This window comes from Salvelinus alpinus, chromosome 4, assembly GCF_045679555.1.
Source record: "Salvelinus alpinus chromosome 4, SLU_Salpinus.1, whole genome shotgun sequence".
NCBI classification, from domain to species: domain Eukaryota; kingdom Metazoa; phylum Chordata; class Actinopteri; order Salmoniformes; family Salmonidae; genus Salvelinus; species Salvelinus alpinus.
The window spans coordinates 78,169,291-78,185,962 of NC_092089.1; the positions used below are offsets into that span (position 1 = coordinate 78,169,291).

Below are 16,672 nucleotides of genomic sequence, written 5' to 3' on the forward strand. Positions count from 1 at the left end.
CCCGAGGCCGTAAGGCAGCTGCAGCGATTGGACAAGACTAACTACCAATTGGATATCACAAAATTGAGGAGAAAAGGGGGTAAAAAAAAGTTATAAAAAGTACACGGCTTATCTGTAGACATCTCTGCCGCACCTTCATTTCTTAGATGTCCACCCGAACGAATAGCGGGTGAATAGTATGCTATTCTCATGTTTAAATGTCAAAATACGCATAGAGAGAAAAGGGAATTATGTTCAATATATGCTCGCTTAACTTGGGTCGGAATCGGGCCCTTAAACACACACACAGATTTAACTTCCACCTCCCCCCCAACTACTGCACCCCCCTGCCTGCGTGCCCAGCCTACCAATGCCCCCTGGCAGGCAGCCATTACATTGTGATTATGATGATGCAATCAGGGCGCTCGTGGGAGCGATCGGTGCGGTAATCACACATAGCCTATAATCCTGCTAATGAGCGTGGCGTGTGCTAACGGACGCTAGGCCTATAATCCTGCTAATGAGCATGGCTTGTGCTAACATAGCTAGGCCTATAATCCTGCTCATGAGCGTGGCGTGTCCTGACTGACGCTAGGCCCATAATGCTGCTAATGAGCGTGGCGTGTGCTAACGGACTCTAGGCCGTCTGGCTGGCCTCTCCCTGGACAGTCCAGCATCTATGAGGTCTGATTACATTCTGCCCAATTTGTTAATGCCCTTAAATACTGATGTGACTGGGAGGAATTACAGAGAATTGACAACTGATGTGGGTAGCATTTTGAAGCCAACTGGTGTAATGCATTATTATATGGCTATAATGTATTGTTCTGGAAGATTTGTCATACATGATCCTGACTAAAAAACAGCTTGTTTCAGTCTTGAGAAATGTCTGCATTGAAATATTAATTTGCAATGCAGGTATACTGGAAAGTTAATGTTGCACTTACAGCACACATCGTTATGGTTTCATTCCTAGTATGGGACTTTCACACTGCTCCTTTTCATTGTAATTAGTCTTTTAGTCCCGTGATTTAAGATATGCCTTTTCCCCTCCTGACCTCAGATATAAATTAGTCAAGATTTTCTAGTTTCAACATAAGGGGAAAGCCATTACGATTGGGTCGTGCTTTCGATGTACAATTTCTACATGAACCCCCCAAAATCCCTGGTAAATGTAGTTTAGCTCAGCAGCCAACTGCTAATACGGTGAAATGCTTGTTCAATGAGCGGATGTGTTATATTCATTTCGCTCGCTCGTTAGTGGGACCGAATCCAGATGAGACAATTATTGTATGAACTCAAACACACAGGCCCATTATGCCCAGTAGTGCCGACAGAAATGTCTCACTAGGGGGAAAAAGGGGAAAAGTGGGTACATGTTAGAATGAGAGGCACGTAATCGAGAGAGAAAACAGACAAGGGCAGAACTTCCAGTTTAGAATAACCATATAATTAGTTCTAGCGTACAAAAGACTCTGTAGCCTACAGCAATGCCGAGTTTGGTTATACAGTGTTTTGGCAACGACAGCAATATATATCTATCTACACAGAGATTTTTTAAGGGCTTTTAGGCAAGAGGCAACATCTTCTTAACTACAGTGTCACATACAAATATCCCTGTGTACTGCGCAGCAGAAGAAATCCAAAACAAGCATCATTTTTCTAGATACAGTATGATCTGAAAGCCAACATCCACAGCAATAAGACTCTTGGTTAGCACACACTCAAGTCATCAACATCCAAACTAGCTCACCTATGGCTATAAACCTTAATACATGACAATGACAGCAGGCATTCATATCTTCTACCCTAAGTCATAATACTTATCTGCAGTGAGTTCTCTTTTACAGTAAGCTTAGAGTGTTTCTTTTGTTATTTCTCTTTGCATTTTATTTAACCAATGTGGTAATGCTGCGCTATTGCCAAACAAACACAGGCTGAATAAAAGCGGTTGCTCCCTCGACTCCCATTGGGTTCTATGTCTTCTTCTTTTAGCTATTGCAGGTGGTCTCCTGGTGAATGGAGACTGAGGCTGATCCTCTGTCAGTTTCTGGGGCGCTGTTGGTGGTAGAGGGGTCACTAGAGCAGTATTTTGTCTGCAGGGAGCGGCCTACGTAGCTCCAGTACTCCCTCCGGATGGTGTCCTTCTCCTGGGCCAGGAGCTCACAGAGCTTGGGGGAGAACAGGAGGAGAGGGAGAGAAACGGAGAGGGTTAGAGTTATAGCAGGATTAAAGGGTTGAAGGGGCAAGACACGAGAGACGGACCGAGTGGACAAGAGATCCATTTACACAACACAGCAGAAAGAACTGATGTGGTAAGATAATGCTGTGTCGGGTGTAATCAGAATGTTCACTTTGTTGCTGATTAATGCCAATTCTCTGTTTTTTTTTGCACTCTTGCAACCCATGTGTTTTGAACTTTGCGCTGATTTGCTAATACTTGCTTGTTAAATCTTTCGATAAAGTACGACTGAAATGTATTTATAAATGCCTGGAATATTTCAACTTCTTATACAATGGGTTAAAGTTATGTGTATTAACCCTAGGTGTAAAATATTAAATAATGGCTGCTTCTCAGAAAGTATTAAACTGTCAACTATCGGCAGATCTATTTATTATGGCCATCGAAATGTTAGCTATTAAAATCAAGATCCAACAATTATATCAAGGGGTTAGAAATCCAGGGCTTAAAACAGGGATGCAAACTGGTGAGGGCCCAAAAAGGTGACGTTCTTTTTTCTCACTGAAACGTGCAAAACAAATCCCTGCTAGGTGGGATGCAGGTTAACTAATTAAAACAACAAAGAATAATGATCTACATGATCAGTCTGTGTGTAAGATAAAGTGGTTCATGTGAATCTAACTCACAGCTAAAAAAGTGTAAGGAAAGCAATTCAATGTTATTCGTTGCCTAGACTTTACTGCAAATTACACTCAAGTCTTGAGAAAACAAAACAATACTAATATTGCAGTAAGCCATGACAGCCTTTATAATAGAATGCTTGTGACCACACACACATCTAAATATTCCACTTGGGGAACAGGCATTCTATTTTTGCTCTATTATAGTGGTCACTATAGTAGACATCGATCTAGTGCACAAGGCTACATGTGTGCAAAAATAACGTTCACGGAGTAAAAAAAAATTATAATCCCCTCTCACAAGTGTTACTGTCAAATGCAACACAACAAAAGCAATATCTTTGGGCTACATTGTTCACATCGGTTCTACAATGTGCCAGCAGTTTACCTATTTGCTTATGGCCTTGCCTACACCTTGCGACTTACACCTAGCAACTACACCTAGCAAAAAAACTATATTTTATTTGGAACGGCAAGCCAGACAAAATGCAAAGGAGCCTATTTATATAATGAATATGAATTCAGAGGGCAGAAATGATTAAATATTAAAACAGACCTCTCACTAAAGGCTTCAGTCATACAAAAGTTATACTTAAATCCAAACTGATTCTATAGCAGATTAGTAAAAAAGTCTCACCCCTTGAACAAGAATGGACTTTTTCGCTTCATTCTGATTACAACCTCTCACTCTGTTATTTGAAAATGAAAATCATCTCAGATATATATATATTTAACAAACCATAAAGTTTGTTAAAGTTTGCAATTTCAGTTTAATCAACCAGAAAAGACAGAACAAAAGAATACTAATATTATGGTTAAAATGCAAATATACTAAATTATTTAAAAAAGCATTTTTGGAATAAAAACTAGCATGAGTATAATCCTTTTAAATTACGTCATAAATAGGACTGGTGGAGTTGTCACACGTGCAGCTAATGAAAACATATGGAAATGTCTGCTCTACCCAAAATTACAACAATTGCAGCATTACCGCAAAAATGGAAGAGGCAAGTGGAAGGGGTGAAAAGTAAGGAACTTGTCTGTCCGCCCTGCATTAAAGACCAAAATTGGTTAAAGAAAATGGTCATAAATAAAAAAGTATATCAGTTTCATTTAAGGACCAAAAAATTGACAGCTGTGCCATATAGATTGCAAAATAGCTGTGAAGCGATTTACGATATACCGATTCCATGGTACATGGTTTATAAACTGATACACAAAACAATGCCGGATTCAAAAAAACGTTGCATTTTTCAATAAAAAAATTACACAAAATTCTTGCAACCAATAGAATGTTATACAGTGAATTCGGGAAGTATTCAGACCCTTTGACTTTTTTCACATTTTGTTACATCACAGACATTCTAAAATTGATTAAATAGATTTTTTCCCCTCATCCATCTAAACACAAAACCCCATGATGAAAGCAAAAACAGGTTTAGAAATCTTTGCAAATTTATTAAAAATGAAACGGTCTGCAAGTTCTTCTGTGGAGATGGGGGAACCTTCCAGAAGGACAACTATCTCTGCAGCACTCCACCAATCAGGCCTTTATTGTAGAGTGGGCAGACTGAAGCCACTCCTCAGTAAAAGGCACAACAGCACGCTTTGAGATTGCCAAAAGGCACCTAAAGGAGTCTCAGACCATGACAAACAAGATTCTCTGGTCTGATGAAACAACAAAGATTGAACTCTTTGGCCTGAATGCCAAGTGTCAAGTCTGGAGGAAACCTAGCACCATCTCTACGGTGAAGCATGGTGGTGGCAGCATCATGCTGTGGGGATGTTTTTCAGCGGCAGGGACTGGGAGACTAGGCAGGCTCGAGGCAAAGATGAATGGAGCAAAGTACAGAGATCCTTGATGAAAACCTGCTCCAGAGCGCTCAGGACGTCAGATTGGGGAGAAGGTTCACCTTCCAACAGGACAACGATCCTAAGCACACAGCCAAGACAATGCAGAAATGGCTTCGGGAAAAGTCTCTGAATGCAGAGAAGAATGGGAGAAACTCCCCAAATACAGGTGTGCCAAGCTTGTAGCGTCATACCCAAGAAGACTCAAGGCTGTAATTGCTGCCAAAGGTGCTTCAAAGTACTGAGTAAAATGCGAGTACTTATGTAACTGTGATTTCAGTTTTTTATTTTGTATACATTTGCACAAAAAAACAAAAACATGTTTTAGCTTTGTCATTATGTGGTATTGTGTGCAGATTGATGAGGGAAAAAATTATTTAATCAATTTTAGATTAAGGCTGTAACGTAACAAAATGTGGAAAAAGTCAAGGGTTCTGAATACTTTCCAAATGCACTATGTATCTACAAAAAATATATATGGGGGATTTTAAATGATGCAGACAATTACATTGATAGAAGCTACAATCTACAGTATCTGCAACATTAAAGCTGATCTACCCCCTATAAAAACAGTAATAAAAAAACTTGCTCGTTTGATTATGTGCAAATCAAATTACCTGGTCATTATTTATATTATATCCATTACCACAGCTAACACAGCCATGGTAGGAGTACTGGTAGTGAATTAAGTTGGCTAATGGCTACTCAACATACAGGTAAACTGCCAAAACTAAGGAAACACCAACATAACGTATCTTAATAGCTTCAATGCACCTTGGCATAGATGTCTGGAAGTCTGGAGGGATGCAACACCATTCTTCCACGAGAAATTCCATAATTTGGTGTTTTGTTGGTGGTGGTGACAAATGGGTTTAGGCACCGCTCCAGAATTTCCCACAAGTGTTCAATTGGGTTGAGATCTGGTGACTGAGATGGCATTTCATTTTCATGCTCATCAAACCATTCAGGTGACCACCCATGCCCTGTGGATGGGAGCACTGTCATCCTATATGTAAAAAATAAATGGCCTGCCCAGCATTTTTATACATGCTTAGGGTCATGATGGGATGCTAAAGAAACCACACCTGTGTGGAGGCACCTGCTTTCAATATACTTTGTATCCCTCATTTACTCAAGCGTTTCCATTATTTTAGCAGTTACCTGTACATTGACATCTCTCGAGGTGGCACTAGCATCGAGAAACATCAATTTTTAAAAAAGTAAATAGAGGAAAAATACAAATCATATTCTCAACATCCAACTGAAAGCAATCCCGTCCATGCATTTCCGAGTAGACGGAACTAAAATAAGTATAAGAGCTCCTGCAGTGACTTTTCCTGAATGAGCCAATGCCTATTGAAAACAGCAGCAGAAGAAAGAAAAAACTCCCAAGAAACCTAATTAACTCCGACACACACACACAGCCGAGCATTGAGTTCCCCAATACAGAGGCAGCATACCAGCTGTCATTCAAACTGCCAGGTAGACATTGGAGGCTTGGAAAAGCACGCAAGACATCCGGTGCGATAGGCGAAAGAGTTTTCAAATCCAACACGTGGACTCGTTGAATAATTCCTACTGATTTACCCTTTTTCCTCAGCCTTGAACTGTTGGTGCGAGGGCTGTTATACACTGATTGACTCGAAGTCAATGTTTTATACTGGAAATGTACTAAGAAAGGAGATGTCCCAGCTATGGTAGAACACTCCATTTTCATTCTTTGCACATTGTTGCCAAGTTCTTCAGCGTCTACACCAGTTTCACAATTTCTGTTCAGGCAGAGCACTAGCACATTTCAACTCATCAAAGCTTGGTGTTTAGTTGAATCAAGTGTGCTACTGCTGGGCTAGAATAAAAATGTGCACTCCCTTCGGGTCCTCCAGGAAATGGATTGAGAAACAGTGATCTAAAGACTCCTTTCAGCTGAGTGCACAACTAAATCCTACTTCTGCCACCATCTGTCTCTAAATTAGTTTATAGCTGTTTATACAGTTGAAGTTAGAAGCCAAATACATTTAAACTCAGTTTTTCACAATTCCTGACATTTAATCCAAGTAAAAATTCCCTGTCTTAGGTCAGTTAGGATCACCACTTTATTTTAAGAATGTGAAATGTCAGAATAATTAGTAGAGAGAAATATTAATTTCAGCCCCCCCCCCCCCCCCCCCGGATGTCTTTCTTTCATCACATTCCCAGTGGGTCAGAAGTTTACATACACTCAATTAGTATTTGGTAGCATTGCCTTTAAATTGTTTAACTTGGGTGACACGTTTCAGATATCCTTCCACAATAAGTTGGGTGAATTTTGGACCATTCCTCCTGACAGAGCTGGTGTAACAGTCAGGCTTTTTCAGTTCTGCCCACAAATTTTCTATAGGGTTGAGGTCAGGGCTTTGTGATGGCCACTCCAATACCTTGACTTTGTTGTCCTGAAGCCATTTTGCCACAACTTTGGAAGTATGCTTGGGGTTATTGTCCATTTGGAAGACCCATTTGCGACCAAGCTTTAACTTCCTGACTGATGTCTTGAGATGTTGCTTCAATATATCCACATAAGTTTCCTGCCTCATGATGCCATCTATTTTGTGAAGTGCACCAGTCCCTCCTGCAGCAAAGCACCCCCAGACATGATTCTGCCACCCCCGTGCTTCACGGTTGGGATGGTGTTCTTCGGCTTGCAAGCCTCCCCCTTTTCCCTCCAAACATAACGATGGTCATTATGGCCAAACAGTTCTATTTTGGTTTCATCAGACCAGAGGACATTTCTCCAAAAAGTATGATATTTGTCCCCATATGCAATTTCAAACCGTAGTCTGGCTTTTTTCTGGTGGTTTTGGAGCAGTGGCTTTTCCTTGCTGAGCAGCCTTTCAGGTTATGTCGATATAGGACTCGTTTTACTGTGGATATAGATACTTTTGTACCTGTTTCCTCCAGCATCTTCACAAGGTCCTTTGCTGTTGTTCTGGGATTGATTTACACTTTCGCACCAAAGTACGTTCACAGAACGCATCTCCTTCCTGAGTGGTATGAGGGATGCGTGGTCCTATAGTGTTTATACTTGCGTACTATTGTTTGTACAGATGAACGTGGTACCTTCAGGTGTTTGGAAATTGCTCCCAAGGATGAACCAGACTTGTGGAGGTCTACAATTTATTTTCTGAGGTCTTGGCTGATTTCTTTTGATTTTCCCATGATGTCAAGCAAAGAGGCACTGAGTTTGAAGATAGGCCTTGAAATACATCCACAGGTACACCTCCAATTGACTCAAATGATGTCAATTAGCCTATCAGAAGCTTCTAAAGCAATGACATCATTTTCTGGAATTTTCCAAGCTGTATAAAGGCACAGTCAACTTGTGTATGTAAACTTCTGACCCACTGGAATTGTGATACAGTGAATTATAAGTGAAATAATCTGTCCGTAAACAATTGTTGGAAAAATGACTTGTGTCATGCAAAGTAGATGTCCAAACCGACTTGCCAAAACTATAGTTTGTTAACAATAAATTTGTGGAGTGGTTGAAAAACTAGTTTTAATGACTCCAACCTAAGTGTATGTAAACTTCTGACTTCAACTGTACCTCCGCACATTGACTCGGTACCGGTATCCCCTGTATATATAGCCTCATTATTATTTTGTGTATTTTTTACTTTTGTTTATTTAGTCAATCTTTTCTTAACTCTTATTTGTCTTAAAACTGCATTGGTGGTTAAGGGCTTGTACGTAAGCATTTCACGGTAAGGTCTACACCTGTTGTATTCGGCTAATAAAATTGTATTTGATTTTATATGCATATCACTACTATAAAGTAATCCCAAATGTGAAATTAGATTATGCCTATTTTCCCATACATACATTTCCCATACATTTGGGCTGAACTATCCCTTTAAGTCCGATAGGTCCCAGTGCTGCTCACCTCCAGGGCCTTGCTAAGGACCTCCTCCTGGTCTCCTAAGGTGTTCTCCAGGGAGTCCTCGTAGATGTCCACCAGGAAGCCCAGCAGGTAGGGCGAGCAGTGGGTCTCCTTGAGCTCCAGGATCTGCTCCAGGAGACCCGGGTGGGACGACAGGCCCCGGTCCTGCAGAATCCTGGGGGAAAAGGAGGAGGAAAGGGGTGTGAAAAGCTTCAGCCAACTCTACAGAAGCAGTATCCCAATTCTGAGCTCCTACACTAAACATGGTGACTTCTGACATCTGCTGGTGGAGGATAGAAACTGCAAGATAAGTGCATTATTATTATTAGCCATTATGTTGTAGACTCACAAATTAAAGGCCCAGTGCAGTAAAAAACTTGATTTACCAGTGTTTTATACATATTTCCACACTACGAGGTTGAAATAATACTGTGAAATTGTGAAAATTATGATAATGTCCTTGTTAGTGTAAGAGTGGTTTAAAAAGACTGCCTGAAATGTTAGCCTGTTTTGGTGGGATGGAGTTTTGTCCTGCCTAGTTACATCACCAGGTGGTAAATTAATTAATAGACCAATAAGAAAGAGTTCCAAACCTCTCTGCCAATAACAGCTAGTTTTCAGTTTTCCCCTCCCCACTCAGACCAGTCCTAGCAAAATTCTTGTTTGAAAAATTACTCTTTGATAAGAATCTATTTTTGTTTCTTTTTGACCATTTTAATGGAAAAACAATCACAGTAAGGTACTTAATTGTTACCCAGAAATTATTTGATATTGAGATAAAAACAGCTGCATTGGACCTTAAATATGAATACTTAAGAATTTTTGCAATGAGGCTCTTTATCTACAGTACTTCGCAGAGTGTAGATGAACTCGTGGATATCATTTTATGTCCATGTGTGCAGTTTGAAGGAAGTTGCTAACTAGCGTTAGCAAAGTGACTGGAAGTCTATGGTAACTGCTAGCATGCTAGTAGATGCCATAGACTTCATCATGGCGCTAACTCTAGTTAACATTGGCTCACGAAACTACCTCCATACTTAATGCAGAGACATACAAATGTCCTAAATCCCTATATATCCCTTTAAGTATTATTTAATTCCCTACTGAATGAATCCTGTATGACACCTACCCTTTCAAATAGTTCCACACACTTTCATTGTGGGGAGCCTTCTTGATCTGTTTGAGACTGTACCTTAAAAAAGACAAAGGAGAACACATTGATCAGTTATGTGTCTGATGTAGCACACTGGAAATCTCTGTCCAGTCCAGAAAGAATCCCTTACCCAAGGAGACCCAAAACAATTTGATAGGCTAGATGGGTCTTCCAGCATTACACCTATCAGAGGGCAAGGTGGAGCTACTATTATGATGCTCATACTGATCACATCCTTTCAGATATAAACTCAGCAAAAAAATAAATGTCCCTTTTTCAGGACCCTGTCTTTCAAAGATAATTCGTAAAAATCCAAAAAACTTTACAGATCTTCATTGTAAAGGGTTTAAACACTGTTTACCATGCTAGTTCAATGAACCATTAACAATCAATGAATATGCACCTGTGGAACGGTCGTTAAGACACTTACAGCTTTCAGACGGTAGACAATTAAGGTCACAGTTATGAAAACTTAGGACACTAAAGAGGCCTTTCTACTGACTCTGAAAAACACCAGAAGAAAGATGCCCAGGGTCCCTGCTCATCTGCGTGAACGTGCCTTAGGCATGCTGCAAGGAGGCACGAGGACTGCAGATGTGGCCAGAGCAATAAACTGCAATGTCCGTATTGTGAGACGCCTAAGATGGCACTACAGGGAGACAGGACGGACAGCTGATGGTCCTCGCAGTGGCAGACCATGTGTAACACCTGCACAGGATCGGTACATCCGAACATCACACCTGCGGGACAGGTACAGGATGGCAACAACAACTGCCCAAGTTGCACCACGAATGCACAATCCCTCCATCAGTGCTCAGACTGTCGGCAATAGCCTGAGAGAGGCTGGACTGAGTGCTTGTAGGCCTGTTGTAAGGCAGGTCCTCACCAGACATCACCGGCAACAACGTCACCTATGGGCACAAACCCATCGTCGCTGGACCAGACAGGAATGGCAAAAAGTGCTCTTCACTGACGAGTCGCAGTTTTGTCTCACCAGGGGTGATGGTCGGATTCGCGTTTATCGTCGAAGGAATGAGCGTTACACCGAGGCCTGTACTCTGGAGCAGGATCGATTTGGAGGTGGAGGGTCCGTCGTGGTCTGGGGCGGTGTGTCACAGCATCACCGTACTGAGCTTGTTGTCATTGCAGGCAATCTCAACGCTGTGCGTTACAGGGAAGACATTCTCCTCCCTCATGTGGTACCCTTCCTGCAGGCTCATCCTGACATGACCCTCCAGCATGACAATGCCACCAGCCATACTCCTCGTTATGTGCGTGATTTTCTGCAAGACAGGAATGCCAGTGTTCTGCCATGGCCAGCGAAGAGCCCGGATCTCAATCCCATTGAGCACGTCTGGGACCTGTTGGATCGGAGGGTGACGGCTAGGGCCATTCCCCCCAGAAATGTCCGGGAACTTGCAGGTGCCTTGGTGGAAGAGTGGGGTAACATCTCACAGCAAGAACTGGCAAATCTGGTTCAGTTCATGAGGAGATGCATTGCAGTACTTAATGCAGCTGGTGTCCACACCAGATACTGACTGTTACTTTTGATTTTGACTCCCCTTTGTTCAGGGACACATTATTCAATTTCTGTTAGTCACATGTCTGTGGAACTTGTTCAGTTTATGTCTCAGTTATTGAATCTTGTTATGTTCATACAAATATTTACATATGTTAAGTTTGCTGAAAATAAACAGTTGACAGTGAGAGGACATTTCTTTTTTTGCTGAGTTTATGAAGTGTCTATGATGAAGTGTCTGGTGGGTAGGAGGATGAAGTGTCTGGTGGGTAGGGGCTAGGAGGATGAAGTGTCTGGTGGGTAGGGGCTAGGAGGATGAAGTGTCTGGTGGGTAGGGGCTCGGAGGATGAAGTGTCTGGTGGGTAGGGGCTAGGAGGATGAAGTGTCTGGTGGGTAGGGGCTAGGAGGATGAAGTGTCTAGTGGGTAGCGGCTAGGAGGATGAAGTGTCTAGTTGGTAGGAGGATTAAGTGTCTATTGGGTAGGGGATAGGAGGATTAAGTGTCTTGTGGGTATGAGGTTGTTTCTTTCCCATTTTCAGTTTCTACTCAAGAGTAGTAAGGTGTGGGGCTGACATGAGATATGGTATGTAGGGAGAGCAGGTACATACTGTACTTCTCTGTTGAGTATGGCTGGATCTGAGTAGCCTGTCGTGTGGGAGATGACGTAGTGCCTCTGGTTCCATGCAGAGTTGTTCCTCACATCCTCCTCCAACAACTGCTCCACATACTCCAGCTCACTGTCCCACAGCTTGTACTCCTGGAGAACAATACACACCTATTTAGTACTGACACGCCATACACTTTAGTCGACACACTTACAGTATTTAGTCCAGATACACACACAGTATTTAGACCAGACACACTCCATACACATATTTAGTAATGACAGAGACAAACACACCATTGTCATTGCTATACAGTATTCCAATGGCATGTGACCACTGATTAGTGATTAATATGCACTGCAGATAAAGGATCTTCTGGTTCAGAAATCTCCCTTCATGCTGATATCCTAGAGACATTTCTGATCCATCCGCTACTAGATACTTTCCAAGACTATACAGTGATTCAATCACACATAACTAGGAAAACAAAACTGCACAGTCATATGATCAATGCAGCACATTTCAGAGAGCCACAGGAGGTCTGTTCGGAGGCAGAATGCAAATGTCACTTCATTTGCATAGACATGCGAAAATAAATTATGCAAATCAAGGCCATTTGGTTTCATTACCACAAATCTGGAGCTGATAACGTTTTCAAAATTGGGCCATTGAGTCTTAGGTAGGCTACATTCACAATGCTTTTGCAGTTTGACCGCAAATCATGCAACACTACTGTAATAAGTGGAGTGAGAGAATGAAAGGAAAGGGACAACCGAAACTGGGTTCATCGCTTTGCTCGTCTAGCAGAAGTGTCAGCTTATCCTTCCAATCAGAGACAGAGAGGAAATCTTTGGCACCACCCGTTCTACTAGCAATAGATTGTTATTTGACCCTTTCTACTAGCAACAGATTATTTGACCCTTTCTACTAGCAATAGATTATTTGACCCTTTCTACTAGCAACAGATTATTTGACCCTTTCTACTAGCAATAGATTATTTGACCCTTTCTACTAGCAATAGATTATTTGACCCTTTCTACTAGCAATAGATTATTTGACCCTTTCTACTAGCAACAGATTGTCATTTGACCCTTTCTACTAGCAATAGATTATTTGACCCTTTCTACTAGCAATAGATTATTTGACCCTTTCTACTAGCAATAGATTATTTGACCCTTTCTACTAGCAACAGATTGTCATTTGACCCTTTCTACTAGCAATAGATTATTTGACCCTTTCTACTAGCAATAGATTATTTGACCCTTTCTACTAGCAATAGATTATTTGACCCTTTCTACTAGCAACAGATTGTCATTTGACCCTTTCTGATAGCAATAGATTGTTATTTGCATACTCTATAGGCAGCCATATACTTTCCATTTCATAAGAAGATATGTGATGGTGAATGTGTAACAGAGTAGGTTTAGTCCCTGTCCCAAACTGGGCTTATCCAGAGACACACTGCACAGGAACACTTCCTACTCAATAAGCACCATCAATACCACTGACCCATAAAAGCCAAGGTGAGGATGAGGAGATGACACTTGGTCCGGGACAACAGTAATTCTATGTCTCAGGGCAGGAGACGTCACTTGGTCCGGGACAACAGTAATTCTATGTCTCAGGGCAGGAGACGTCACTTGGTCCGGGACAATAGTAATTCTATGTGTCAGGGCAGGAGACGTCACTTGGTCCGGGACAACAGTAATTCTATGTCTCAGGGCAGGAGACGTCACTTGGTCCGGGACAACAGTAATTCTATGTGTCAGGGCAGGAGATGTCACTTGGTCCGGGACAACAGTAATTATATGTCTCAGGGCAGGAGACGTCACTTGGTCCGGGACAACAGTAATTCTATGTGTCAGGGCAGGAGATGTCACTTGGTCCAGGACAACAGTAATTCTATGTGTCAGGGCAAGAGATGTCACCAGCACGATGACCGCTACTAGCACACAGCTAACAATTCACCATGAGTTACAAACACAACCTGGTTGTTGAGGCTCCTACCTTGAGGACCCACTGTCTGTGCTGCCAGGCGTGGTAGTTCTTAGCATCCTGACTTAGGATCTCTGCAATGAACTCCAGTTCTTCCGAGGGGTCGTTCAGCCACTCCACCACCATACGTCTATGGTGCCTAGGATAAGGAGAAGACGGTTATTGACACATTCTATGGTTCTACACAAGTCTTTGTGTAACAGAAGAACAAGTTTATTGTTCAACTTGTTGAGAAGGAAAATGTATCTATATGCTCAAAAGCAAATGTTGGAGACAAACAGCCTGATGATGTCATCCAGTCACATCTGTTCATTTTCCAAAGTACAGCACACAATATTTTACATAAAGTAGGTTCTTAAAGGATTATAGTGTTAGTCTGCTTCGTGTTTGCTTTTTGCCATGGAAAATTGAGTATTGTCAGATCGTGATACTGGTATAGTGACACAAATTTAGATTGGAAGAGCTCACCAGACTTGGTAGTTTTTGGGCTGGTCCTCAATGATGGCTGTAATGTACCTCATCTCCTCTCTCAGGTCCTTCTCCAGGGCCTGCAGTAACACTCGCCGGTAGTGCCTTCACAGACACAGAAAGAGAAAAAGTACACCCTTTCTTTAGGGTCTTGCACTTGTCATTTTCGAAGAGAGGGTTATACCAAATAAAACTATTGGTATTCTACTGTTGTTGTGTTCATAAATCATAATAACATTGGCTTACCATACAGTGTAATTTGCAGCATTCAGTTCAATAGCTTCAGCCGTCAGCGTGAATGCCCTGTCGCTTTTTTCATCATTCTTCAATAACGCTCGGAAATAGTCATACACGTCTGTGACTATTGGAGACAAAAATGTTGGTTGCATTGGGTACGTGTGAAATGAAAAGTTTCTGATGCAAAGTGAAATAATTTTGACATAAATCGTAACTACTCAAAGGGACTACGGAGTCATTTGGTAGGCTAAATGCATGAGATGATATGCATAAAACAATATGGATGTATGGTTCTAAATTATATGCCAAGTTTAATATCTTACACTTGTCAGAGTAGGCAATCTTCACAACAGGATTGGGACCATCATCTTGTGGAACCGGTTCTAAATCAGCCCATTCTTTTCTGTCTCTTTTATATGAGCAGAAGCGGGAGGGAGAGAGAGAGGGTAAAGCTAGAGGGACATTAGTGAATGGGGCAACTGTTCTCTCCGCCAATGCGGCTACGACACATGTTCAGGTATCCCTTTTAAATCAATGCAAAATATAAAACACTAATACCTAGCTATAATTGTAAGAGTACTATCAATTACAGATCAATCGAATCTCCCTTTCACGGCGAGCAAGCTAACGTAGCTAGCCAGCAAATTCAAACCGGCTCAGGGAGTTGGGAAAAAATAACCAAATTGCTCCACAGAGAACGATCTTTGACTAGCTAATTAACGTTACACTCTGATAGCAATGTGAACCAGTCTTTATGCATCTTCGACTTATGATGAATGCATGGCTAAATTTTGCATCACTAACCACAACATGCATTCACTTTTCTAGCTAACGTTAGCTAGCTACTTAGCCTAACTAGCTAATTAGCCTACCTGTAAAACATATAACGGAACGGGTTTTCATAGTCAATCTCGGGCTCCTCTTCAACCCCTTCCTCGCTCCTCCTCTCATCCTGCAATTCTGAGGATACATGTGAAGTTTCTTCAATGCCTGACATTCTGTAATAAGCTGGTCTTTCGGTTGCAGGCTGAACAAGTGCTGCCTTATTTGCAACGTCGGACCTCTGTGTTGTTGCACTCATTGATGTAATTTCCTGTTTTGTGCAACTCGGATAACCGTTTTACAAGGTACAGTGTACTGGAGCATGTATGATCCGCGTAGGTGTCGATAGCAATACAGTAGTTGATTAATGTTAATAATAAGAAGAAGAAGAATAATGAGAGGAAGAAATATCAATGAGGAACGTTTTAAAACGTTGAGTGTTTGTCAGCTATCGGTTAGCTCATTATCAAATAAATGGTTTTCAAAATGGTTTGTTTTGTAAGTATTGGTACTTTCAATACAACTGCTACCGCGTTCAAAACTGGGAAAATATGAGGTCTAATCATGACGTCAGTGATCTTCAGGTCGGAAAGTCGGAGATTTAGAAAAAGGCCCGAGCTGGAATTCCGAGTTGATTTGAACGCACTGAGGTCGGAGATTTCCGAGTTCCCAGTTGCTTTAAACGCGGCATGGGAAATCGGAAGAAAACTAGGTCAAATCATGACGTCAGCAAAGGAGGCGAGGCGGCTGAGCGGAGAAGGGTTGATAATAATGGCTGGAACGGAGCAAATTAAATAGCATCAAACACCTTGATACCATTCCACATTAAGGTGCCACAAACCTCCCGTGGACGTCAGTGATCTTCAGATCGGAAAGTCAGAGCTCTAGGAAGAAGCCCGAGTTCCCGACATGGAATTCCGAGTTGGATGACCGTTAAAAACGATTTTTCTCAGTCGCTTTAATCAGAGCCCTATTGTCTCGAACGCACTGAAGTCGGAGTTCCCAGTTGTTTTGAATGTGGCGTACTCACACAGGTTTACCAAAGACAGAGGTCTTGTTCCGACATTGCAGGCGACTGTGGACTGACTGATCAACAAAGAACATTGCATCATAAAAAATGACTCATTATTATTTGTAGACCAGTCAGTCAGTCACAAGTTACCCATGATACATTACGATTTTGATTATTTCGAACATGGCCCTTGTTATACTTAACACATATAAATGCAACGTGTAAAGTTTTCGTCCAATGTTTCATGAGCTGAAAT

The 16,672-nt window shown here is 41.7% G+C and overlaps 1 protein-coding gene across 6 annotated transcripts; it reads right to left on the reverse strand.

Moving 5' to 3' along the window:
* Nucleotides 1-1,407: 1,407 nt before the first annotated feature.
* Nucleotides 1,408-16,522, reverse strand: LOC139574485 (protein farnesyltransferase/geranylgeranyltransferase type-1 subunit alpha-like). 6 transcript variants are annotated; one of them, XM_071399127.1, is made up of 10 exons: nt 16,435-16,522; nt 15,455-15,542; nt 14,906-14,991; nt 14,592-14,706; nt 14,346-14,450; nt 13,890-14,016; nt 11,886-12,034; nt 9,735-9,797; nt 8,609-8,780; nt 1,408-2,150 (listed from the first exon to the last, which is right to left on the reverse strand). In XM_071399127.1, the coding sequence occupies exons 2-10, from the start codon at nt 15,463-15,465 to the stop codon at nt 1,971-1,973; spliced, it is 1,008 nt and encodes a 335-aa protein (XP_071255228.1). In that variant the 5' UTR covers nt 15,466-15,542; nt 16,435-16,522; the 3' UTR covers nt 1,408-1,970. The 6 variants fall into 6 exon arrangements, with proteins under 6 accessions (XP_071255228.1, XP_071255226.1, XP_071255229.1 ...); XM_071399125.1 differs by having other exon boundaries at nt 14,906-15,034; XM_071399128.1 differs by lacking the exon at nt 16,435-16,522 and adding an exon at nt 16,246-16,383.
* Nucleotides 16,523-16,672: the final 150 nt, after the last annotated feature.

Excerpts from the sequence above, each read along its gene's own strand:
- LOC139574485 (XM_071399123.1), bottom strand. The coding sequence starts at position 15,663 with ATGAGTGCAACAACACAGAGGTCCGACGTTGCAAATAAGGCAGCACTT. Across the intron at positions 14,451-14,591 it reads GCTGCAAATTACACTGTATG|GCACTACCGGCGAGTGTTAC; the intron begins GTAAGCCAATGT and ends GTGTCTGTGAAG. Across the intron at positions 2,151-8,608 it reads TCCTTAGCAAGGCCCTGGAG|CTCTGTGAGCTCCTGGCCCA; the intron begins GTGAGCAGCACT and ends TTCTCCCCCAAG.